General features: G+C 42.8%; 1 protein-coding gene across 11 annotated transcripts; it reads right to left on the minus strand.

The window, feature by feature from the left end:
• Positions 1–125: 125 nt before the first annotated feature.
• Positions 126–24,757, minus strand: LOC144052079 (actin-related protein 5-like). Of its 11 annotated transcripts, XR_013294158.1 has the most exons (11): positions 24,612–24,757; positions 18,865–19,104; positions 18,605–18,774; positions 18,276–18,493; positions 17,836–18,000; positions 17,676–17,766; positions 16,551–16,566; positions 14,978–15,319; positions 13,603–13,733; positions 12,842–13,528; positions 10,826–12,282 (listed from the first exon to the last, which is right to left on the minus strand). XR_013294158.1 is itself a non-coding variant. In XM_077565926.1 (9 exons), the coding sequence occupies exons 2-8, from the start codon at positions 17,742–17,744 to the stop codon at positions 8,940–8,942; spliced, it is 834 nt and encodes a 277-aa protein (XP_077422052.1). In that variant the 5' UTR covers positions 17,745–17,766; positions 17,836–17,983; the 3' UTR covers positions 4,020–4,184; positions 8,925–8,939. The 11 variants fall into 11 exon arrangements, 9 of the variants coding, with proteins under 9 accessions (XP_077422015.1, XP_077422025.1, XP_077422006.1 ...); XR_013294156.1 differs by lacking the exon at positions 16,551–16,566; XM_077565926.1 differs by lacking the exons at positions 12,842–13,528; positions 16,551–16,566; positions 18,276–18,493; ... (1 more) ...; positions 18,865–19,104; positions 24,612–24,757 and adding exons at positions 4,020–4,184; positions 8,925–9,037; positions 9,118–9,202 and having other exon boundaries at positions 12,125–12,282; positions 14,978–15,113; positions 15,163–15,319; positions 17,836–17,983.
• Between the last annotated feature and the right edge of the window lie 2,334 nt (positions 24,758–27,091).

The raw sequence follows: 27,091 nt of genomic DNA on the forward strand, positions 1-27,091 counted from the left end.
ACAAACGAAAACTCATTTGTGCAACCACCACAATTGAGCAATAATAATAATAATAGTAATAATAATAATAATGAACCAGGACCCCCAACCCAAAAAAAAGAAAGAAAGAAAGAACAGGCAGAAGCTCCCCCCAAAGAACGTATATATTATTGCATGCCACTGTAACATCATACACAGCTTGAACTCTGCTCAAATATAGGAAAAGTGGGTCCAAATAATGATTCAGTTCAATCATTTGTACATACAAGGCCGTGGCTCAGGGTGTAGAGACGGCCGTCCAGCAACCAGAAGGTCGGCTGTTCGATCCCCACTCTTCCCGTGTCGTTGTGTCCTTGGGCAAGGCACTTGACACACCAATGTGTTGCTACTCACACTGGTGTGTGGAAGGTGAAGACTCAAACAGTGCTATGTAACAAAATTGCAGCAATTTAACACTTGGCATATACTGTACGTTGTGTATGCATTTATAGTATATGTCCTATAAACGATATATTTGTATACAAAAAAAAAGTAATTGAGTCTGCAGCATGAATTCAAATGTTTCTGCGTATTATGTCATTATGAGCAGCTGCAAGAAAAAGGGAAAAAAAAGCTAAGTGATTGGCAGAAAAAGGGAAAAAAAAGCTAAGTGATTGGCAGAAAAAGGGAAAAAAAAGCTAAGCGATTGGCATTTCATCCGTCCTCTCTGTTATGTGACAGAGATACATATGCTGCCTCGAAGCCATCAAGTATAATATTCCGAAAAAGGGAAATGTTTCGACATAAGACCAATCAGCACATTTACGTAAATGACACGTTTCGCTCATGTGCAAATACAGACATAATGATTTGAATGAAATATCAGACAATTTGTGACTATGTTGCCCGAGGACATCCAAACTTGACTTCATTTGGACATTTCCTGCTTCAATCATTGCATTTCTAAATACAAAAGTTTTCCCTTAGATTGGGTACAATAAGTATCCGGAAAAGGTGGCGTGGACGTACTGACTCGCATAAAGTCCCGCGGCCTGCTCAGATGGCAGCTGCACATGCACAGTGTCGGCCTGCTGCAAAGGGAGCACAGCGCTACCCGATGCCTGATCCAGCAAGCCCTTGGTGCACTCGTCGTACGTGTACAGCACCGCCCGGTTGTTCTTCATCAGCGCCACCCACACGTTGCCCCCTTTGCAGTGGACATGGTAAGCAAAATAGTAAACCCCCGGTACACTGCATGTAAAAACACCATTTTGAGGCCCGTAGTCCTGATTGCTGTTCTGGAGAACTTTGTCGAAAATCACGGGAGAACCGACAGGAGGAAACGGATCGGTGAGCTTTGCCGTGAACGCTGGCAGCTCCAAGGCATTTCCACCAATGTAGCCACCATTCCTTGGCTTTTTGTAAGCATGTTTTTGACCACTGTATGGACCTGACGCTGGGAGGGTTTGTCCAAGATCAGGATTTGTCGCAGGGAGTCCTGGAAGACCGGGGGGTCCAGGTTTCCCCGGTTGACCAGGAAGTCCTTGAGGTCCACTAGGGCCAGAGTTACCCTTAGGACCAATCAGACCACCCGGTCCAGTTATTCCCTCACCAGGATAGCCAGGTAGCCCAGGAGGGCCTGTTTGTCCTTTTTGACCAGGCATTCCAGGCGGTCCAATTGGCCCACCTGGTCCAGAAAGTCCCGGGATCCCCTGTGGTCCCTGATGGCCTTTATCACCAGCTTGGCCTACCTCTCCTCTCAGCCCAGGTAATCCCGCTGTACCGGGGAAACCAGTTAAACCCTTGTTACCTGGTTCCCCTTTGGGGCCTGTAGGTCCTTGAAATCCTCTCAGTCCAGGTTGCCCTACCCCGCCTATGAATCCTGGCTGTCCCGGAAGGCCTGGTAACCCTATATCCCCTTTTAGTCCTGGATTTCCTTTTGGCCCACTATCACCATATTCGCCCTTTTGCCCTGGGAAGCCAATGCTACCCGAGGGCCCCATTGGTCCTGGTGGACCAGGTATACCACCATGACCCGTACCCCCAATAACACCTGGAAGGCCTTCATGACCCTTTTCTCCTTTTGGACCCGGTGATCCAGGAAAACCGTTGTGTCCTTTGTGACCCTTGGGTCCTGGAAAGCCTTGTTTGCCATAACCAGGCAAACCTGGACCTCCTAGTAATCCTGGAGAGCCTGGTTCACCCTTGCCTCCAGGAAGACCTGGTTGGCCTGTAAGGCCATTTTTCCCTGGTTTTCCCATTCCAGATGTACCTGGTGGTCCTGGTTGGCCTCTATCACCAGGTGATCCTGATTGTCCTGGTTCACCACGGGGGCCAGCTTTTCCTGGCATTCCTGGCTGCCCAGGAAGACCATTCACACCGGGTTTACCAATCCCAGGCATCCCACTATGTCCAGGTGTACCCGGTGGTCCACTAGGTCCTTTCAACCCGGGCAAACCAGGTATACCAAGTCCTTTTACCCCTCTGGTGCCTGGTTGGCCAGGAAGGCCTGGATAACCTCTTTGGCCTGGCTCTCCTTGAAGACCCACTTGTCCAGGCAGACCTTGACCTCCTACCTTTGAAATTCCAGGGAGGCCAGGTGGACCTGGAAGTCCTTGAGGACCAGGAAGTCCATTTGGTCCCTCACGGCCACTAAGTCCTGGCTCACCTTGTGGCCCAGGCAATCCAGGTCCTCCTGGTTTTCCAGGCAAACCTGGCAGTCCTGGTTTACCTATTCCCGGGTACCCTTGAGGACCAGGAGCACCTGATTTTCCTGGAATTCCTTGCAATCCCTGTCCTGGCAGCCCTGGTGGTCCTTGAGGTCCCGGTGGGCCCTGAACTCCAGGAGGTCCAATGCGGAAACCTTCTCCACTAGAACCAGGGGGAGGTGGACCTTTGGCTCCTCTGAATGTTGGTCCTATAAACAAATGAACATTTGGTTGTGAGAGGTGAAGATTCAATACAGATGAATAAAGAGTCCCCAGTTATTTATTTCCTTTTAAAATACCCCAAAAAAACGGAGACCTTTGCTTTCTGTCAACAGCCGCTCTTTGCCCAACTCAAATGGGAGCTGAGGGAAGTCCATACCGTACTGAGCCTGCAACGGCATCTCATTCCCTAAGAAGGGCTGTTGCGGAGGGCCATCGTTGTATCGCTGCGACGTTGTTTTACTTTGAGAGAATGAGCCAGCGCAGGCCAGATGGAACACAGCCGCGAGCATGTGGATGTGATGGAGGATTGTAGGAAGCATTTTCTACTGTGGGAGGAAAACAAAACAAGCAACGTGCAACCGGAAAGTGCATCTCATTTGACACATTTTGTCATAGCCTTCTTCCAAAATGGCTGAAATGTATTTTTTCCTTAACATTTTACAGCTTCGGCATTCCTCTGTGGAAGGAGGACAACCTTCTAGAACAGAGGTGGGCAATCTCGGTCCTCGAGGGCCGGAGTCCTGCAGGTTTTGGAGGTTTCTCACTTCCAACACAAGCTGATTCCAATCAACAAGATCGTTATCAGGCTTATGCAGAGCTTGCTGATGAGCTGATCATATATCAGCTGTGTTGGAGAAGGGCAACACGCAAAACCTGCAGGACTGCGGCCCTCGATGCCCACCTCTGTTCTAGAAGGACAGCCATCTCTGCATCAGCCAACAGTCAAGCCACTCCGGTAGAGTTGCCAGACCGAAGACAACTCCTTAGTAAAAGGAACATGGCACCCGCCAGACAAAAATCTCTAGTCTGAGGAGTCAGAGATGAAACTTTGTTTAGTTTGACTGGCCAAAACATCATCATGCTGTGGGTTTGTTTTCCAGCGACAGGAAATGGGAGACAAGTTGACATTGAAGGAAATGAGGGATGCGGTGTGTCAAATTTTCAGGTGGAAAATCATTGATTCCATTTAGAAAGAAGGCTGAAACATAACGTGAAGAAATTAAGTGCTGTGAATACTAACTGTATCCCCCCCTCCTTTTTTTTGATGATACAATAGGTGAACATTGATCCAAAAATAAACCTAACATTGATCAATGAGCAGCTACGAGTGCCACCTTTGCTTACTTTCAGAGTCGCTCTTGCCAAGTAAACGTCTTCGTCCACTGCCTCGCCTTACATCAGGTTGCTTCTCGGCTTTGTTTCCAAGCTTTGAGTGAAAAAAGGGCCATGTATGGACTCCAGTCAGTCAGCCAGAAAATGAAAGGCAAGTTCAGGATCAACTCGTACCTTCTTTACCTTACATAGCAGAAAGAAAGGCAGAAATACCAACACCTGTTAAAAAAAAGAAAAAAAAGTCCTTTCTAGTGAGTGCACAACACTGCGATATAATAATACCTCAACGATAAACACTTCACGTCAAATGATGAGCCATGTAATGAGCGTCTTTGCACAATTTTCTTGCAATTTCTCATATTGGCTCCCATTTGTGGGTTGTGCAAATGTTTTATGTTGCAGCCTGTCAATGTTTTGGATGTGGATGTTGGCTTAACCATTTGACATGTGTGGAATGTCTAACATTGTCACGAGCATTTGAGGAATCTCTGATTTGGAACGTAAAGATCGAGCGCCATGGACACAAGTCCAGAACCGTAATCTTGTCACAACATCGTTTTAGGCTTCAGGAAAAGTGTTTCGATGCGTGACGACAGTACATCAAGACATTTGCTCATTTGTCGTGCCAGAGTCCAACATGAATGTGCCAGCGCCTTGCATTTGCTTGCATGATGTTGACGTGCTGTCACATTTGACAAAGAACTTGCAGATGCCTTTTGTAAGCCGCCGCACTTGATACGACGCTCCTGAGCGCTTCCACATGGGCCGACTTTCACGGCACATTCTTTGAAGCGCTCGGACGATGTTTGACATGCGGCACTCGGCTGATGCCAACAAGAAGCCAGGCCAAGACATCTGGGATGTGCACCTGTGCGTGCTTGCACGAGTGTGGTACATTTGAGTGAAAAAACCTAAGGAAATTCCAATCAGCATTTCACCTAATAATACACATCTTTTATGATACAAGAGCATTCCATGTGGAAACCACTGATAGATCTTGTATTGGAGCAGTACTTAATGTGACTCTCACGAATTGCATTCAAAACCGTAGCATACTGAAAGCAGTCACAGCCTGTAATATTATGCTAAATGGCTCACTTCAATAGTGATGGTTTTCCAAATTGACGATCCAAGTAGGAGAGACCGGGGCTACTTGCATCACGGGCAAGTTGTCACATTGCAGGGCACAACAAAAAAGTGCAATAGTAATTTTCTTTGTATAAATGGTCAGAGGTTGTGTACTGATCTGAGAAGATTTGAACACATTGTGAGCTGAGATGAGTGCCAGTTATTTGTTTTTGCACAACGCAACGTAAAAAAAATTCAAATTCATATATTTTGAAACAGGTGTCGTAGATAAACAAATTCTAGCAGCAAATCATGTGGCGTCGTTAGTAGAGAGATTCAGGCATCTTGTCATGTCTCAGTCACTGCTCTGTTTTAAGCTAACGTTAAACTAGAGCAAGTATTAGCCAACATGCTAGTTTGGGGCAACTTGTCTCAGTCATTTTGGGTTTTGTTGTCACATATGCAAAGAATGGGCCAATGAAAAATTGCACCTCTGGCAACTTGCTTTACGTATGCCAGAATTGTTCTTCAGATGATGAGTTTGAAGAGTGAGGAAATTAGTTTCATTGTTTAAAAATGGATTTTGCAGTTGTTGAAACTACAGTATGCTCACATGTCAGGAGTGGTTTAAGTTTCATGATAAACCTTCAATCCATTCACCGAAATGCTTTATTTATTTATTTTTATTCAATTGAATCACCTCATTTCCAGTTTAAGGGAAGCAAAACGGGCATTTGAGTCTAAGAGCTATGACCTACATGACAGCATTCCTAAGGACTTTAATCGATTTAATTTTTATGTTAAAGTTTGCTCAATGATTAAAGTACATTTTCAAGATCAATGACAAACAATTTTCTCTGGCTGTAAAAAAACACAAGGGATAATTTGGTCCCTTTTTTTTTTTTTTATTAAAAAAACAGTGTGACATCCTACCCCATATAGTGTGACAACTTATCCATTGGTGGGGCAACATGTCACATGTTCACTCATTGTATTTGATGGCTTATAACTCTGCAATGACGCAAAGTATGAAAAATAGACCTAACACGTTGGTCTTTCATCTGGTATGCATTTTGTTGATATATGATGTATTGATTCCAAGAAATGGATAAAAGTATCAAAAGTGATACAAGTAGCCGCGCGGTCTCCTCTATAGCATGCGTCTTACGCCAGCTCCTTCAACCTTCGGTGTGTAAATATACGCACATGCAGATAATTGCACTCCAATAGACACACGTGAAGAGAATGTGCTGGAAGTGCCAGGAAACGCAGGTCACCTCACGTCTCGCCACAGTTTTGATTTCAGACAAATGTCAACAAGCGGATTCATTTCACTGCAGGTTTGGCACCCCTAATTTATTGCCAGAACCTCATGTGGTTGCTTTGTCTCATGTTGACGTTGGCTCCCAAAGGCACTCCGCCGCCGTCTTTTATGGATTTGATGGGCCAAGAATAACATGCGATCAGTGAGACGATGGGAAATTCGCAGGTTTACAGCTGCAATCATTTCATTCAAGATCGTCAAAGGTGATTCCAATCTACTGTACAAAGGAGCCATTGTCCAGAAGTCACTGATCCTTTCCCACACACAACTGGTCACCGTACTTGTCATGCAAAAAAGAAATGCAAAAATGGAGAAAGACAAATTGACTAGCACAGGAGTGCCGAGTTTTGACGCTAATTTCAATCTTTTCATTTTATCCATCAACTAAGAATATTTGGAGAAAGTGTGTTTGTTTTTTTCTGGGAGATCTCAGTATTGATCATTTGAAATGTCATCATCATTGTTCTCCCTTTTTTTTTTTAATGTGTGTTTGTGCGTGCGTGCGTGAGAAAGAAAAAAAAAAAAAAAAAGAATTCCCTTAACGTTCACCTAAACCGAACACTTCAAAATCCAGCCAGAGTCGTGGGGCCGCCAGGAGACCCGAAAGGGGACCAAAGAAAAGAAAGAAAAGCGAAGCCCAGCACCGACCAGACACCACCCACCGTTTTGTGTTTATTTGTTTTTCTACTGCGTGTCGAGTGACTCCAGATGTGAACGCTGCAAGTGCTTTTTAAAAAAGAGAACATTTCCTGAGACGTCCAATTAGCGACATCTTAGCGGTTGCCAAAAGAAGAGACGGCAATTCAATGATCACAATCAACCAGTAGAGGGCCAGCAAGGCCTTCTCTGCTGACCTCAACACCACCAGAAGCAATCATCCACATTTACAAACTAAACTCTAATGTTTGTTTCATGAAAATGTATGAATGACTTTATTCTCTCCATTTGTCTTAGCGGCTCTGTTTCCAATATGTGGATGTGAATGTTGGATTTTTTTTTTTTTGTCCAATCAGATTTCAGTCTGTATGTGTTGCCATGTCAATCAATGTAATCTGCCCAGGGCCTTTAGAATCTCGAGTGCTTCCCCATGTAACTTGTACTTTATTCGAAATGAGAATGTTTTTTTATCCAACTTCAAGCAAGATGGCCTGCGATGACAACAGTTTTCTTGCTTGGTCAGAGCGCAACTTGTAAGATTTAGCTTCGACTGTCAAAATGTGTCTGCAGACATGAATGCATTTAAATATCAGCATAGTGAGTAATGATATATTTTATTTAAATGATTAACTTGCTGCTGGTTTTTTTTTTGGCATGTTTTTTTGCATGTTAATAATACGTTGCAATTTGTATACTATCAATGCTTTCTACAATTGCGACACGATTGTTGTGATGCTCAGATATGTAATGCAGGATCAGCCACTGGATTAAAAAAAAACGAATTGTGGTACAAGTGAAGAAATATGCCACATATTCTTGTTGAAAGTAAGATAAAGCTACTCACTTGTGCTGGGCTCGCCTCAGTGAGAAGAGGTGGGTGGAGTCGTACGGATCAAACTATTTTTCAGGCAAAAAAAATGTTACATTTGGACCAAGTACTGTACGTTTTTAAGCCTTGTCTAGCTTATTAAAAAAGGAAGCACATTTTCATATTGTGGGGGAGCTCAGATTTCTTTGAGCTTTGCTTGAGCACGAGACACGCCAATGCTGTGTGCTTTTAAAGGCCGGATGTTCCTACAATACAATACTTCAATTAGAGAGTGATATCTGCAACATCCAAGCCTGAGATGATGACGAAAACATATTTTCAAGAGGAGAGGACAATTTGTGAAAGTAGGCAGCAGCAGAGGCGCGCATGAGCCGGGATCAAGAAGCACATTCTCTCCATGCTACATCAACACTTCCTGTCCAGCAGGCCGGAGCCGGTGTGGGGCACCGAGCGCAAAGACATTAACAAGTCAGCAAAGTCTGGGCCTGCTCGGGGAAGCGTCTGGTCCCGCTTGCTCGCACCCGTCCGCGACAACAGGCCCGGCATGCTCCAACAAAAACATGGCGGCAGCCAACCTCCAGGATGATCATCAGCTTTCTTTGCATATTCTTGCATGCAAGTACGTCACCGATCCTAACAATTCATCACAAACAATTCATGCATACGCTCATGTCAAGTTTGGACAATAAGCTGGCAGGTGCACAGACAGACAGACAGGCAGGCAGGCAGACAGGCAGACAGGCAGACAGGCAGACAGGCAGACAGGCAGACAGGCAGACAGGCAGACGGACGCAAGCGCTGCTGACTTTGGCAGCTCAGATGATCACTTCACATTCTGGATTCAGAAAGAATTCTTCTCATGCACCAGGAAGCCATCAAACAATTCTTGACAAGACACTTTTGAGTGCGCCAGTCGGTCTCTTTTCTTGCCGTTTGGAAATTCCCATTTTGCTGCCAGCAGACAGAAATGCCCAAAATGGGATGCTGCGGCCAGACATGCCAAGCAACGGGCAGCAAACAAAAGCAATCTGAAGGCACCTCTTACCTTGATGTGTTGCTGCTATCCCGCAGGGCGGATGTAGCACACAACTTTGACAGTGGCCAAGCTTTTATGCGAGAGAGGGAGGAGCCACACAAGCGGAGGGCGGAGCCTACGTTCTGTACCAAAAGAACCACAGGATTTGCTCAAGGAAGAAAGCACAGACGGCGGCCAACTGCGGAAAGAAAGGCAATCATACTTTGCTCCGCCTCAATTTCGATCAACTTGCCATCGAGTTGTTGATTCTTGCACAATCTCCGGCCGCTGCAGATGCAAATCTCTGCCTAGACACAATAAAGGCCTGCCTCGTGAATTGGCTTTGATGCATTTGAATGGAACAGCAGTGAAAACTAACAAACGGTAATGAAACAGGACATCAAACGCCAGATGTATTCTCATGACTCACTTTTGCATCCTTGTGCAATTGTTACGAGGGTTTGAACTTTTGCTCAACTTCTGCTTATTTCAAAGTGTCTATTCCCACTCGGAACAGCTGCTTCACATTTAAGTCATCTTTTTTTGTGTGTGCGCTACCCCGTCTCGTTTCAGAAGAAAATAAGGAGCATATCTAAAGATAGATGACTGAAAAAATGGCTGATGCATTCATCTTTAGTCATTTCATTTCTGGAATGCCCCCCCATCATAACAAATCCAGCTCTGAACAAACTCCCATTTATTCAAAAACACTGCAGCTAGATTTGTATCCAAAACGAACCAGCACAAGCACATCACAACTGTTATAAAGTCTCTCCTTTGGGTTTCCGGTTAAGTACGGAATCCATTTGAAGATTTTGTTTTGAAAGCTCTTAATGGTTCCGCTCTGCCTTATGCTTCTAAAATGGCCACTATAACAGAAAGACACCTCAGAACAACATCTAATATTTCCTCAGTGTACCTCACATACATTCAAAATCAGCTTTTAGGTGTTATGACCCATGAAACCTAATAGCAGTATTTCAAACCAAACAGAAAAGATGCTGCCCTCTCTTTTGCAGTGAACAGCAGCATCCACAAGAGGGCGTAATACTGTACTGCACATGACAAACTACATTGCGACCTTGTAAGGGCAAAATTGGGACTGATTGCTGCAGACCAGCCCTCAAACCCTTGAGCAAGGCACAAAACCCTCACGTTGACGTCTCTCCTTGAAAAGGAATGAATTTCCCCTTATAGGAAAAATGAAAGGATTCATTTTTCTGGCCGTTCAATCGGGGAAGAAAGGGAAATGATGACATCAGAGAAATTTCAGATGATTAACTCTAAAAGAAAACATGGAGGAATTTAGCGACAAGGTCAGTGAGGAAATCATCAGCTAGTGTTTCACAGTCATGACGTCACCTCACTGCTCTTTTGTCTGAAACGTTCTCTTCACATTTACCTGAACAATCAAAACAGGATGTGTATTCAGGACAGGCCAATGGAAAAGAACCTTAACTGTACCAAATCTTGGAAAATCCTTCCAGTCTCTGCATTGGAATGAACTTCCCCAGTGCGTAAAGAATCATCGCTCAGCCCAGCAGATGACTATTTTTTTTCTCTCTCTCTCCTTTTTAATAAGCAGGACGGTATCAAGTGGGAAAACATCTATTAACAGAACAGGATCAGTGTTGTTGGATTACAGCCACATTAGGAATCATTTGTTAGAGCTTTGCAAAGCAAACAATAAGACAATTCCACCAGATAATGCAAGCAAAACAAGTAGGAATGCCTCACATTGCAATTTCTCATTCAAAGTGGGTTTTTGGTGAAGTGATCTTTGAGGATGTGGCTGTAGGCTCAACACATATTGTAACTACAGTGGCTATAAAAAGTCTACACACCCCTATATATATATATACATATATATGTATATATATATATATATATATATATATATATATATATATATATATATATATATATATATATATATATATATATATATATATATATATATATATGTATGTATGTACTTGTATATAACAATGTATTCACGTTGCTTTTGATCAATCCTAATCCACAAATCTGTCATAGTCCTCATGATCTTCTGTATCAGAAACAAACAACTAGGCAAGTTCTCCATCGAGCACGCCGTCTCATTTTCAGAGTCAGTCTGGTCGTCGTGTCCTCGGAAATGATGCCGGTGTCAGTACCAGATGTAATCGGGCCGCCAGATTGTATCGGGGTCGCCTACCGATGACGTCACGCTACAGGATTATCTGGAGATGATCAGTTTACAAATGTTCAATAAAGTTATTTGAAAAAAGAATCCGGTTGACGTCAAAACGTTGAAAAGAAAATATTAAAAAATGTCTTTTAAATAACAAAATATATGGACTGAAATTGCCAAAACGTAAATAAACCGAAGGATATAAAAGCAGGTAACTTTAAGATTGAAGAAATAAAAAAATAGATTGAAGCGCCTTCCAGTTTGCCAATAACGTCACTACAGCGGCGCTAACGAAATGTGCGATTCAGACATGTTCACTTCGGTTTGGTTTCTTTTTCTTTCTTTTTTTTGCAGTTCACAAATCACAATACATCACAAAAATTGTCTTAATGATAATAGGAACACATTAGCAATCTAAACTGACAATATTTCTCTCATCTCAGGCAATTAATTTGTGTATTTATCATTTATTCAATCTATTTTATTTATTCACTACATCTAGCTTTTATATTCTTGTTTTTTTTATTACGTTTTTTTCAATTTCAGTCACTTGTAGAGCAATCCTTCCTTTTGTGGGTCCATTGGGGTGAAAGGTCATCTGCGAGCAATCAATCTCGGACGTCAATTGTGCCGCTCGCTTTTTCCCTGCCAGGCTGGATTTGGCCGCCCCTCGGCTTGCGTGCGCGCGTGCGCGTGTGCACAAAGCTCTCCTTTCTTTGCTTGAGCACAAACAGTCACAAATGGTTTCTTTGCATGCTGATTTGTTTTGGGCTCAACGACCTCATTTGCATTTATCTGCATGTCGTGTGTGCGCCCGCGTGCGCGTGTGTGTGTTTCAGGCTGCACGTGATCGACGATTCGTCCACGGAGGATGTGAAAAAGTGTTACAGAGGATCAGTAGATGTATAAGATAAGATTTAGTTCATTTTCATGCACGTGTACAGTATAGCGTGGTTACAGCATTTAACAGAGTATGTTGTACTATTTGAGGAAATATGATTGTGGATCTTGGAAAGCCCTAACCTGAATGCATTAGAGTGCACAAGCAAGTCGGTACCATTAAGAATAGGAGCAGCACTGGCTTCCACCATAAGAAAGGAAAGCAAGTGATGGATGACAGCTGGGCATGGGGGGAGAGTTGTCCTTGAGGCACACACGGGACGCCAAGTCCATGAAGAAAGACTCCTGAACAAAGCGTGTTGTTCAAGCCGATACCTGCACAGAATGTACAAGAGGGACAATGAAAAAAAAAAATGAATTTTTAAAAACCCTGAGATTGGTTTCTATACATTTTGGAAATAACTGCTTTCTGGAATGATCGAATACTCAGTCACTGAGCTATAGTGTTAAACTGTCACTATTTACTATTGTAGCTTTCCTTATTTATTTTATTTGTTGTGTGTGTGTTGTCATTGGTAAAACAGGGCCAGTGACACACTTGGGCCCTGGCATGCCCCTCCCCCACTTTATAAGAACTTGGGCACCATTGTTCATATGAACAGTTATCCAGCGCAAATGTGGCACACCTTTAGCTAGTTAGCTATGCCTACATCCTGAAAATGCATCTTCTCTTTGGCTAGTCTGCTGGTGTAGCCACTTTAGAGTGCCTTGTTGTTAGCTGTGAGTGTGCATTCAAACATGGCAGTGTTGTCACAACAACGGCTGCTGACTTTTCAGATCAGAATTGTTTTCTAGAGCCTGAGAAAGAAAAGTTCATTTCTTTTTTTATGGTGCCTGATGTCATCTGTTAAACAGGCACAAAACCCTCACCAACCTGGTTCCGAAGTCGCCCGTGTTTCAGAACTAAAGATGTTATTTCCCTCTGGCAAGTGCTCCATAAACAAGGACAGTGAAAATATCCGATTCCACCTAGCTCTGAGAAGTAGGAGTAAAAAAAAAAAGGTGTTTTTGTTCAAAAGCTCCTTTCGTTAAATGTTGACTTAGCGGACAACGCAGGCCATCGTCTTGCTCCTGTCTTGGAAACCTCTCACACTGTCCTCCGAGCAGATCAGCTCAATCGGAAACTTGACTTTGTTTACACATAGACCCATGGAAGTGCCGGAACCGTGTCCAATGCACCGGATTGCAAGCGCAGTTCATTGACGCAGCTGCTCAAAGCTTTATGCAGTAGCTCAAGCATGCAAAGAGCAAGGATGAATGCATGTGGATGCCTCTTTGTACTAAACAGATGTCATCAGTCCAGCTGGGATAGGCTCCAGCACCCCCGCGACCCTTGTGAGGAAAAGCGGTCAAGAAAATGGATGGATGGATGGAGATGTCATCAGTATTGCAAATACATCAACCTTCAGATCCTCTTGACGGCTGACCTTCATAGTCAAGAAGAGAAAATCCCGCAGGTAGAGATGAAAGAACTCATACTGCATATCTGGTGTGTCTTTCGCCATGTACTGTCCCAATGGTGTTTTGGAAAAGAATTCAAGGAATCTTTGTTGAGTATGACCTAACAAGTCAAATCTATGGTTAATTAAAGTAAAAAGACCAAGAAAAGCAATTTTTTCTGCAGTAGGCCATTACCTTCATTTCGAAGCGCATGAACCCAGAGATCCTCTAAGTAGTCCTTGATGCTCCCACTGAAAGGAATGCTGAAGGTAAAGTCCCTGCCTTCGGCGAAGTACTTTCGTACAAGAATTGTTCTCGTCTCTGAGCTGTTTGAGGGAGAAAGTCGCTGAGAAATTTGCGCAGTGTGCAAAAAGAAATGCCAGATTTGAACGTTCCAAAATTGCTGACATGTTCAAAATCAAATACTGCACTTAAACAACATTAATTCTCCAAAGCTGTCAAACATTTGTAGATCCCAATAACAGTCGGATTTTGATCACTCGATGTTGATTTTGTTCTCTTTGCTTTGCCAATTGGTTCTGGAATGTTCCCCCGCAATAAACAGGGTCCATTACAGAATTTTTACAAGTTTTTTGCAAGTCTAAAACATGTTATTAAAACACCTTGGGACTGTTTCGAAATGGGAAAACCACATACTGGTAGTATGTCTGCTTTAACGTTTGTACACAATTTAGAGTACGAATGGATTATGAAATGGTGAAAACTTCTGCTTATTGTTCAAATCATTCAAAATACTTGATTGATTTATTGGTTCAATCAGAGATTGACCTCTGATGTGTTCCATTTTGGAGGTTGTTGTGTCCATTAGTGCTTCCAAGCTACTCAAGCAATGGCTGTGGAATTCCCAGCAACTTGTCATCGGCAAAGATGTGTAACCACAGAGGGACTGCAGTCTCTCAATAAGATGTGCAGGTTTTTGCCAGTGTCAATGACTGAAACCAGTTGAGCCACGACAGGGGTCACCACAGCCTGTATGCGTTTCCATAAAGAATGGCTGCGCCGCCCCAAAATATGTAGGGAGTGAATGTAAACAGTCTTCAGGAAAAATAAAGTCAAGCAAATAATAACTGGGTTTTCATTTGTATGACACTTTTCTCCCTCCAAGTGCTTTTAGCGCAAGCCTTAAGTCAAGTACAGATAGCAAAAAAAGTATTAGCAAGTAAGTATTTGTCCTTGTCGACTTCCCAGCATTGCTGGCAGCCATCATTTGTTCCACACAGATTGAGATTTTGTATCCAGCTCATGATGGGAGAGTTGCTCGTATCTGTCTTTGACTCAAGGCTAAAGGTCAATCTTGCCCTAATCTAACCCTGATTAGTACAACAATGTCATCTGAGAGAGACATTAAGGAGAATGAGCCAGCAAATACAAATGTTTTAAAAAGCAGGTGTTGTGTTGTGACATTCGGGTGATATTTGCGTGTTTTGCCGATAACGAGCCTCCCCGTTTGCGGAAGTGTGTATAAAGAATGGCTGTGCCGCCCCAAAATATTGGTTACAATGTTTAAAAGGCAAACAAAAAGGTTTTACTGTGAAGGGACGCCACTCACCAAAATGTACCACCGTCCTGTAAGGCGTCCATGTTAGAAGCCACCTTTATGACCCAATCTCTTGTGGCAGATGAAAAGTTGCTTTCACTCGCTAGCATTAAGTAAAGACGCCTCTTCAGAGTTTGCAGGAAGTCACCTGCCAAGAATAAGGAAACAACCAGAAAGCAAGATAGTTAAACTCCTACCTGTTACTTGTTCACCGTCACTGAGAAGCATCAGAAGTGTGTCAAGTCTTTGAGTGCTGCGGCAGCCACGGCCTTGCTGGTCCCTGAGTAAGCCTACTGGACTCTGCATACAGCACAGCACCAGTGCTGTGGTGTCCAAGACAGTGTCATCATCGCACTGCACAATAACAATATGGTGGTCAAGAAAAAGCTGAACAAGCATATTCATCCATCCTTTATCTAGCGCTTATCAGGGGTTAGGTGGCAGGGGCAGCAGCTTGAGCAGAGAAGCCCAGACTTTCCCTCTCCCCAGCCACTTCAACCAGCTCCTCCGGTGGGATCCCAAGCGTTCCCAGGCCAGGAGTGTCCTGGGTCGTCCCAAGGGCCTCCCGCCGATGGGACATGCCCGGAACACCTCTCCAGGGAGGCGTGCAGGAGGCATCCGAACCAGATGCCCGAGCCACCTCAACTGATTCCTCTTAACGTGGAGGAGCAGCGGCTGGACTGAGTCCCTCCCAATGTCCCCCGCCTCCCCCGGGACAAGGGAGAAGTTCTGCCGCAGGAGGGCGTTGAAACTTTTACCGACATGGGATTTTGCCATACGTTCCCAGCAGACCCTACAATACGTTTGGTTCTACCAAGTCGGACCGGCATCCTCCCCCGCCATCGGAGCCGAAACACCAGCAGATGGTGATAAGTTGACAGCTCCCCCTTCTCTCCCCCCCCCCCCCCGAGTGTCCAACACATGTGGCCTAGGGTGTCCTGGTGCCAAGTGCACATATGGACCCCTTTGAACATGGTGTGCGTTATGGATAATTCATGACAAGCACAGAACAATAACGCAACAACACCGCCAGAGTGTCTTGTCACTCGGAGCCCTCATGTTGGCGCCAGTTGGTGCTGAGGGACTGTCTTCCGTGCCATGGCCTTTTATATGCACGTCCTGGGTCACTAGTGACAAGGGTTGGGCGTTATTCAAATTTTGACACCGTTTTACCGTCTCCAGATTTCACCGGGGTGTACAGTAATACCGTTGCTAATTTTAAACTTTATTTTAACTTTATATTAGTTAATGGTCACACATCCGTTCGCTGTGTGTTCCGGTTGCATTTGTAATAATCTTTTGTGTGATGCATTGGAATGTCTATCACTCCATGACAGCACTACTTTTGCTGAAGTGTGCAGCTGACATGAGTATGCCATGTGCTTATTTTACGCCGCAAAGCCAAGCTCAGTTTAAACGGTTTCCCCGCAGACCTGTACAAACGTCTAGCAGTCCTACACACTCATAAACTGTTTCTTGGTTTACTGGACCATATTGTGGGCGCACACTCGACATCTATGCGACACACAAACATGCGCACGCAGCCCCCCCACCCTCACCCCACATCACACACAGATCCACTCACCTGCCTGCGTGTGCCGCTGGTTGATTGAAAAAAATAAAAAGAAATAAAAAAAAGATCAAATAAAATAATGTTAACCAACTGAAACTACATTTACATTCATAAAACTAGCGGCACAATTTTTCCAGACCAAGACTGTGTCTTTGGACGAAAAACGAAATCACGTACTGATGTTTTGCATAAATAAAAATACTTTGTTGCGTGCTTCTGGAGATCAGCAACAGTCAGTATTTGTTCATACAGTTTTTTCAGTTGCTATTATTTTATTTTTGTCTCTTCTTATTTCACTTTCTTATTGTTTTAATTTGTCATTGTCCTTTCAATATATAATTAAAGTTGATATTTCAAGGATTCAAAGACTTTCCTTTCTTAAAATTCAAGGATGCAAACGTCCAAAGGATTTTTTTTGTCTTAACACACATTTCCACATGCGATGGCACAAAATGCAATCCTCGAGCTCCAAGGTTAGCACAGTAATACACAAGACTTGTGAAAATAACACAAGATAAAAATATATAATATATAAAATAAAAGGTTAACGCTTCACACCAGTTGTAAACAAGTAAGAATGGTTTCATTATTGACACAAAAATCTATACAATAACCTTGTATATTTCATGAATTTTTTTGAGAAGGTCATACTATGGACTTGTCATTCAAAGCAGAGAATCGTAATAGCAAAAGTTTGTGCGTAAGTAACACCCATTGAAAAGGGTGTGGGGGGGGATTTTATGCATTATATATATATTTTTAAATAATTGACCTAAAAAAAATACATATCAGTTGGGCACTACTTAAAATTACTTACTTCAAAGTAGGAAGGAAAATACAATTTTAATAAAGAGAAAAATGTACATAATCATTCATTATTTTTCTATTTCTTTTAGTTCTACTTTTGCTTAATAAAACAAATTAATTAATGTTGTAGTAAAACACAATCTAATTAGTTTTTTTCCATGTACATTAGTTGGCATACATTTTCACAAACCCAAATAATCAATTGGTGGTCTAAATTGTCCATAATTTTTCATTAATTCCAATGAAGCTACATTCACCAATGAATTGAATATTGACCTCTGTGAATAATGACTTTTGCTTTTATTCTTAATTGAGGAAGTTCCATCTTACCTGGACCACATTCACAATAGGTTTTTCCGGCAGCGTGTCCTCAGAGAAGTCAGGATACATCATGGCCATGTGCGGCTCCAACTCGGGACACCTGGTGGGAAAAGAAAAGTGTCAAATTGGCGTCAGCTCCACAGTGCAGGAAAATCTCCGTCCGCCTCACCTCCGTCTTTCCCTCGGCGCCGTCGCTGTGCAGCAGTTTCTGACGGCCCTTCTCCACGGCCAGCTGCAGTTTGCTGATATACGACTGCAGCTCCTCGGCAGAGTCCATGTTGAGCGCGACTAGACTCTTGTGGAACTGATCCAGTAAGCCTTCCTCCAGCAGCTCCTGCACACACATAAATAGCCGTCTTAATGAAATGGAGGATTTGTTTCAGATGAGCTACTGTTTAGAAAGGTGCTATAAAAATTGGACATTTGCTTCTTGTACTTTGTACTTCTACCAACAGAGGGCGATCTTTAATTGCAGTAGGCATATAAATAGGCTTATCACAAATATTGGCTGTCATTCTTAATATGTTTTGTAAAGTCAGCTGTGATCCTAATGAAGACAAGAGAGAAAATGGACACTTGGATGAGTGAGACAGACAAGACGTTCCTTACCTGTACGGCCATCAGTCTGTCCAGCCTCTCTTGGTCCTGATGCAGTTTCTCGCCACGACGTCGAGCATTGATCTCCTGGAGCCGCCTGAGTTGCTGCGCTCTCCTGTCTTGCCTCTCCCCCACTTTGGCACAGCCGCCGGGCAACTTCCCCGAGAAGGGAAGTTGCATTCGGTGAACCTCGCGCTCGTAAAACTCCGGGCTGCGCCATTTTTCCAATTCTGCAGACAAGCACAAGAAAATACAAGCCATGCAAACAAACATGCATCATTAAGCTTTAACTGCACTTGAGATTCAATCTCTGTTCATGAATTTGTTGCCTCCCACTGCACCTTCTTGATAGTCCACAGCAGTGTAGCTATGTTCATGCAGCAGTTCCTCCATACGGCTGAGTGCGATGGCAGCCAAGTGACCCGGATATTTGAGCTGGAGGAGCCTCTGCAGGTAGGCTGCTGCCTGGCCTCCCGCCACGTTCACTCGCTTACAATTCGTCGCATCTAACCTAAGGGGGAGGCCAAATTTTTAAAATACCCTTTCTTTTTAAAGGTAATTCAACAACAAACAGAAGAAGATAACGATAGCGGAGCCTCACCTGCCGTTGATAACAGGCAGCATGTGCGAGCAGTGCTACCCTGAGGACAAAACAATGCCGGTCTGTGGTGGCCGCAGAGTTCTCGGATTGTTGCTGTGATGGAAACTGTACAAGGCGTCAACTCCGTAAGAGACGTGAGGGACATCGTAGCACTCAAACAGCAACTCGGACATCATTTGGCAGCAGTGCAGAGGCTTGGCAGGGGGCCTCAGTCAGCACGATGGGATGCTCCACACGGCCCTAAAATACACGAAGGAGTAGGGAAGACAGGACATGGAATAAAAAAATCACGCATAGGGTCCTCCCTCCCTTTATTACGGCGTTCCATACCTATGACGGCGACTTAACCCAAATTTGTAACCAGGTCAGAACACACAGTAGTCAATCACTAATAATCTGTATGTACAACTTCTGGGTAATAAAACAATCAAATAAGGCTGGGGCAAAAAGTCAACCAAGTCGGATAACTGGAGCACAAAAATAAGTCAACAGAAATTTTTTGCCCCGAAGCTTCGCCAGCACCCTTTGACGTCATCAGACGGACATTTTCAGTCTCCATAAAACGCCATTGTACAAGTACTGTAATCAAGCCGCTCATGGCCTTTGCACAGACTAATAGCGGCCTCTATTGGTCTAAAGTTGATACTGCACAGTCAAGATATTCTGGGGTATGAAAAACAATAAGTATGACACTTTAAGTGTGACGATTTTGGGACTATCCTGAGCCTACCTCACCATTTTTTTTTTATACAAACGAGGTTACTATATTACTTCTAAATGTAAAATTTTACATGGCATGACATTTACATTTCAATGGCATTTGCTAGCAAGTCTCGGGCCCATGACTTGCAGGATGATAGAAAATAGTATTTTCAATTACTGGCATCAAGTTGGTGCCACCAAATTGCTATTTCCCCCATGGGGCTGCAAATTCCTGGCTTGCACCCTGTGAAGCTTTTCCTGCCATTGACAAAAGTACAAGAAGCAGAAAAGCATTAGAGCATAAAGCTAAACTTTTAAATAGAATTAAAAAGTCCAACAGACAAGACTTAATGCAAGTAGTGAAATGCAATTTGCCTTTATTTACCAAGACATACAGTACTCCACTTACACAACAAAACAATGTTGGAATGTGCGTGTGTGTGAGAAAAATGACATGATTACTATTGCTTGAAACAAATAATAAATTGGGAGCGTTTGTTTCATTCTAACTCCACTTTTTCCTTCAATGCGAGCACTGTACAGTATGTGTACAGTAATGTATTAAAGCATTGCATAGATACGGAGCATAATGTGTGGAATGTGATCACGTATTTCAAATTTCCGCTCAAGTCCATCATTTTCCAAATAGCAATTTCAACAACTCACCCACTACTAGTACGTACAGCCGAAGTGCTCATGGCACTAACCTCCGAGGTGAGTAAACACATAGTCGAAAATCAGCTCCTGGATCTCCAAGTTGACCACGACGTTCCGCTCGAACTGACTTTTGAGCAGCCACCGCAGAGGCTCCAGGTTGGGGATGTCGTTCCCGACCTGGGTCTCGCCACGGGCGGCTCCTCTGCTGAGAAAGAGCAGCCGCGGAGAGTCCACCGACGCCCAGTCGGCCCTAGTCTGGAAGGAGCCGTTGTCGATCACGATCGGCATCCCACACGAGGCCGCCAACGGTTCTAAAATCTGATCGGGCAAACTTTTACAGTCGACATGAGAACATTTGGCATACTGGTTGCTGCCGGGTGGCCATTTTGGAAGCGTGTCACACGAAAATACATCCGAGTGGAACTATAAGAATGACCAATGTTCCACCCCATTCACGTTTGCAAACACATTTACCTTTCCAGCTAAATATGCTCCTCTTGCTGTTCAATATTCAACAAAGAAACGATGAGTAATTCTGCGAGAACAGAATTAATTGCAGCGTCCATTTGTCTTGTCCTTGTTAGGCTTGTTTATTTTCCCCGGTGCCGGCGCTGGCTTTCTGCTTTCGTCACAGTTGATCGTCTGTGATTGGTCCGAACCACCAGTGGTTCGAATCGATGGAAATCAACGAGCTCGGTACAAGATATATTCTCGGGTTGCGTTTTTGCCTGTACCATGATATCATCGATGTAATGTGATATCATCACCCCTGGGGGCAATGGTAATGAATCCAAATTTTCTGCCACCGTCCGGTGACAGATGGTTGGACTATGTAGATAGCCCTGTGGAAGACGAGTGAATGCATATTGCCTTCCTTCCCAGGTAAACGCAAACTGCTCCATCCGATCCTCTGGTATCGGAATGGTGAAGAATGCATTTGCCAGGTCAATAACACCATACCAGGTCCCTGGATATGATGTTGGATTCTTTCCACTATAGATACCGTGTCAGGTACAGCTGCAGCGAGAGGAGGTGTGCGTGTGTTGAGTTGTCTGTAGTCAACTGTCATTCTCCAACTTCCATCGGATTTATGCACCGGCCATATTGGATTGTTCCATTTAGTAGTGCATGTCTTTAACACCCCTGCATCCACATAATCTTTTATTGTGGCTGTAATTTCATCGTGTCCCCCTGGGATTCCATATTGCTTCAGACTCACTACCTGGGTAGCTTCATTCATATTTATTTTGAATTTTGCTAGGACAGGGGCACCTTTGCCAGTGTTACATCATCATTTGCTTTTAACAAATAACACTCAGTGAGCATTTTGAGAATGTTTATGCTTGATGTACAAGTTTCAGTTGCTCAAGAGTGCACTGGCACTGGCCGGCGCTCGTCATTCTGCAACTCTTCAGCTATGTCTCTCACTCCGATCTGAAAAAAGAACTTACAAAACCATTATCTGTTTTCTGTTGCGCCAGATAAGACTTAAACAAGACTCCAAGCCGGTTATGGTTAGGTTTAGAGTAGGGTTTTTACCGGTTAGCGTTGGGTGAGTTTGTACTAAATACAACATTGGTTGAGGTTAGGATTTTTGGACCAGGGTTAGGGTATGAAGGTCCAAAATAAAGTGGAAATGATCATATTGAGTACAGCAGGGTACAAGTTCCTAATTTAGTTCAAATTTATAGTAACAATCCCTGCTGTAATTTCGGGTAGGAGCACATCATCAGGAGTGGACCTTGAGATCATTGGGTGTTTCGGTCATTATCACTAGACACCCTCACCCAAGGGTGGTCCCGCCAGAGTCGATCATTCTCTGGGGTGTGTTCCTTTATTTTATGTCCAATTCAAGATATTGTTGTAAAACGCCAGCTGTGAGCAATTTATCAGAATTTATTCTGAGTAATTTTGATCATGAGTCGTCATTTTTGATATTATTAGTAGTTTATTAGCCATTTTTTAATATTATTTTTAGTTTATTAAGAATTCTAGCATCAGTTTAATCGTTTTAAAAGAACAAATACCTCATTTTGACACATACTTACCTGAATATGTTGTAGGATGGCTCCCTCTAGTGGCCAAATCAGGCCATTATTACAGCAGGGCCACATCCTTTAAGAAAATCAACTAGTGCCCCATAGTACATTTTCCATCATCAATACTCTGTGTTTACTCTGTCCTAATTGTAAGTCGCATCTTAAGTTGGACTGCGATCATACAGCACTAACGGGGTAAGTAAGAACCAGTTACACTCGTATTCACACCTATGGGCAATTTTGAGTCTTCAAGTAACCTTAAGAATGTCTTTCTACGTCACTTTGGGCTACTTATGCAAACTCCGTACAGGAGCTTAGATTCACATATTATATATATAGACTTGCAAACAAATCACATTTTTAAATACTGCATAAAATAAGGACGGAATATTTTCGTTCGCATATCATCATTATTAACTAAATGAAATATTGATAGATGTTTTTGTTTATGATAATAATAATGATAGTAGTAATAAAAAGTCTTGTGTGAAAGTGTGTCAATGGTCGCCGTGAACTACATGAAATCAGAAAGACACTGAAGGGAAGAAAAACATGGTTTGATATGTCCTCACGTAACCTCTTATATAAGGATATGTTGTTGTCCTGAACTGTTGTACAAATCCAGGTGCCCAACAATTTGTAAATAAAGGGCGGGATCAGCCCGGGAACTCCTCCTTGTTTTTACTAGTTTTCCCTGCTTTGCAAAACATGTTTTCGGAAAGTGTCTGAGAAAGGGCTTGGCTAGCCCGGTTTCCCACGCTAACGAATGAAAGACGGAGCGGCACACGGTCCGGACAGTCAGCTGTGGAACACGTACGATTGCCCAGCCGTTTTGCAGCTCGTTCTACCCGGACCGTGGGCTCTCCGGTCTAGTGTCAAGGTAAGGGCTGATGATGATCATATTATGCTGCTTAACGTTGTAGTGTATTGATTGCTGTTTGCGGGGAATAAAAGGTACAATCATTCTAGCAAAGCACAGGTGTCGATTACTGTTTGCGGGGAATAAAACGTATAATCATTCTAGCACAGTATAAAAATGTTGATTGCTGTTTGCGGGGAATAAAAGGCACAGTTATTCTAGCAAAGCATATCAAGCCTCTGTGTATTCATTGTTGCCGCCGACCACTCACGATCCTGCATAAAAATATAAAGGTGAAGTAGTGTTTTCCACAAAACAGACACAATAGAAGATAAGATCAAGAACATTGGTATGGAGGTAAATATGGTGCAAAAGTAACTTGTAAAAAAAAAATTGTATCTGTAAAAAAAAAGGATTTGTACCGGTAAAAATATTTTTTTGTACCTGTAGAAAAAAAGTCTAAATTCGTATCTGTAAAAGTCATGATTTGTACCTGTACAAAAAAAAATTTGTTTCTGAAAAAGTTGTGATTTGTATCTGTAGAAATTACAACCTGTAGTCAAAGAAGTCGCCACTAGGAGTCACAAGGGTTTTTTCGGTTGCTGTCCAGTCACGTGACTTTTGCACCAAACCTCTCGCTACAAATGGTGCAACACTGATTTGTACTTGTAGAGCACCGTGATTTGTACTCGTAGAAGAAGAGGGCGGGGATCTGGAGGATCCTCATTGGTTGAGAGAACGACAGTGGGTTGAACTCAAAAGACGCCACCTTTTTATCATTAATATGCACAAATCCGAAATTCCAAACAAACAGAGTAGCCACACCAGTTAACGCGTCATTTTGGAAGAAGAGGACGTCCCAGGCGTGAAAATGTCAACATGGTTCAATAGACGAACACCGCGTGGAACAGCTTAAACGTTGGTTGACATGCAGAGCACTCCAAGTGGGCAGAAAGAAAGAAGTTTTAGTATGAAGGTAAGATTTATTGTACGAACATAGCTCGTAATCCGGTGCTAGCTAGCTAGCTCATCTCGTGTTGTTAATTGTCACGAAAACTGAACACATTGACATGTGCTAGCTAGCTAGCTCATCTCGTGTTGTTAATTGTCACGAAAACTGAACACATTGACGTCACGATTTTTATTTCAAGATTTGAAGCCTACCAGTGTAAACATACATCAATAGCTTGTACCTGTAAAAAAAAAAAATAATAATCAAAAAATACCTCATAAACTGCCGCTTAGTGCTTAGATGTGAAAATTACTATAGCGCTACAGAACCCTATTGAATGTTTTACAAGATAACCTAAACCTATAACCAAAAGTGGACAGTACTCAGCTACTTGCGTTTGACTAACATTATATTCAAGTATATGTACTCTTAAACACTGCAACTGCACCCGGTAACGGATTTTGACTTGACAAGTTGACAAAGGATACATTTCTCACGCATTACATCATTTAAGTGTCGAAAGAAATTCAACATTTACCTTGCTGCTCCGGAAGGCAGAATCTACGCTGTCCGGGAGATTTGCTTCACGTCACAAGTACGAAAGAGTTTGATTGCATTTTTGACAAACATCTTCAAAAAAAGAAGCTGCGGGACAAGAAAACGTTTAAAACAAGTCAAGACAGGGCTGCCGTCTGCATCTGCAATTGGCTCGTCATCTGATCGTGTATAATGGTAAGGGAGATCACTCTGTTTTATTACAACCCCCGAGTGTTCGCCATGACAAGACAATGATATCTGTTTTTTTTTTTTTTTTGCTTAATTTTTTTTGCTTAATTGATTTATTATGATCTCATTTGTAAAATCATTAAAAAATAAATAAATGAGGAAGTTCTGTCTTTTACACCACAGAGTGGGACTGCTGTCATGCTATTTCTGAGACAGAAAATGAGAATTTTCTTCTTCTGATGAAAGAGGACAGATCTTGGGTTCTAAACTAAACTCTCCTGTCTAGTGGTCTAAAACGGTATTACATCACTGCTCGGCCATTCATCACAAAACACACCAGGCAGGGAGGTTACAATGGATATAGAAGCTAAACTAACTGAAACCAGATCAAAAACACAAACAAGATACAGTATTTGGATCAAGGAATGTAAAAAAATGGTCAAATAATAAGAAGGTTCATCAAATTAAATTGTGTGTAGGCAGTCTTAACCTGTTCAAAAATGCCAAATAATACGTTTTGCTAGGCCATTTCATTAAAAAGAAATAAAAATTGAGAAGAACCAGTTGAGGTGGCTCGGGCATCTGGTTCGGATGCCTCCTGGACGTCTCCCCGGGGAGGTGATCCGGGCATGTCCTACTGGCGGGAGGCCCCGGGGACGACCCAGGACACGCTGGAGAGACTACGTCTCTCGGCTGTCCTGGGAACGCCTCGGGATCCCGTCGGAGGAGCTGGCTGAAGTGGCTGGGGAGAGGGAAGTCTGGGCTTCCCTGCTAAAGCTGCTGCCCCCGCGAACCGACCCCGGATAAGCGGAATTGAAGACGGACGGACGGAAATAAAAAAGAAACAAAAAAAAAACTTTATTTCTTTGCAGAACATATCTGATTGTTTAAAATACAATCAGTACAAAAAGTCAAATAAGAAAATAAACATTGATAGTAAAACAGGTCAACCATTTCTGCATATTATACAACGGAAGCTTCATAGGGGGAAAAAACAACAAGTTAAGAGAAGCGTACTGCTTTTCTTACGGTTGATTAATTTGATTGAGTTGAATATTAATTTTGATTCCTGAAGGAAAGACACAAATCTCGGAGAGGATTTGGGAAAATGTTGTTTGCATAAAGAATGACAAAATGTATTAAATATTTGTATTTTTTTTAAAAAATCATTTTAGTTATTATAATGCCATGCACTTTTACTTAGAAGAACTTGTAAACTTGTTAAGTCCTAATTTATATTTCCCTTCATTTTCTTTCCTTTAGTTTATAAGATATTTCCTTTCATTTTCATATTTGTAGAGTACTCTATTTGTATTTTAAATGGATGTACGTATTTAATGCAGCCATTTTTTTTCACATAGCACTTATAAGAGCCAGTGTTACGTGTACCACACTTTCTTCACCGTCTGTCTTTTACATCTGTTTGTCTTTTAGTGACACATGGGAACATTGTAACTTTTTCTTCTGTATTTAGTCTTCACGTCATCCGAGGCATTTGGAACACACAGGTACGATATGTATTTTTTCATAACTTCAAAAGCACCAGAGTGGCCCAAATTCACGTTGATTGACATTTCAGTCGCTTGAAGTCAACCACATTTAAGGTACAGGTGCAGATCACGGAATACTAGGGGAAGCTCAAACTATTTTAGTTCATATCAAAAAGTGAAACTCCTAGGCAGTATTCTATACATTCAGTACACACGGAGTGAAATATTTCTCTCCATATAATAACATTTTGTGAACTTTTTCCACAATATTCGACATAATGAAGCCACACATGCTGTGCAGAGTAGGGAGTCCTCAAGTTACTGCAGAGTTCCGTTCCTACGCTGGCGACGCAAGCCGAATTTCGACATAAGTTGGATTTCCCCGTACATTTACATCAAAATACTTTGTACAGTCATTTATAGAAAACGATTTGCGCAACCCGAAACCCATATTTGGTGTTTGCGCATGCATATTGATTGCTGACGGATGGCAGAGTGGAGCTAATTCAAAGTTAAAGAGGAAAATGTGACGCGGCTGATGGCGAGCCCACCTGCTCGATGAGCGTCCGTTGCTGGAGCTAACGACAACAACAACACAACTTAAAATAACTTGAAAAGGGCGTGATAACTATGAGGAATCGACGAAACAGACGGTGCGACGGACGAGTCACGGGTGCCGTCAAGTCCAAACGACGTCACTCGAGGACGATTGATTGATAACATGCTGCTGATGCATGCGTTGCAACTTATTTCTTGCTCTGAAAGCGCCAATGAAAGATGAAAAACAGACCGAGCTGGGATG

Source organism: Vanacampus margaritifer, chromosome 1 (genome assembly GCF_051991255.1).
Source record: "Vanacampus margaritifer isolate UIUO_Vmar chromosome 1, RoL_Vmar_1.0, whole genome shotgun sequence".
In the NCBI taxonomy this organism is placed as follows: domain Eukaryota; kingdom Metazoa; phylum Chordata; class Actinopteri; order Syngnathiformes; family Syngnathidae; genus Vanacampus; species Vanacampus margaritifer.

Coding starts and splice junctions, on each gene's coding strand:
- LOC144052079 (XM_077565899.1), bottom strand. CDS start 3,208: ATGCTTCCTACAATCCTCCATCACATCCACATGCTCGCGGCTGTGTTC. Junction 2,876..2,982: donor GCTGTTGACAGAAAGCAAAG/GTCTCCGTTTTT, acceptor ATTTGTTTATAG/GACCAACATTCAGAGGAGCC.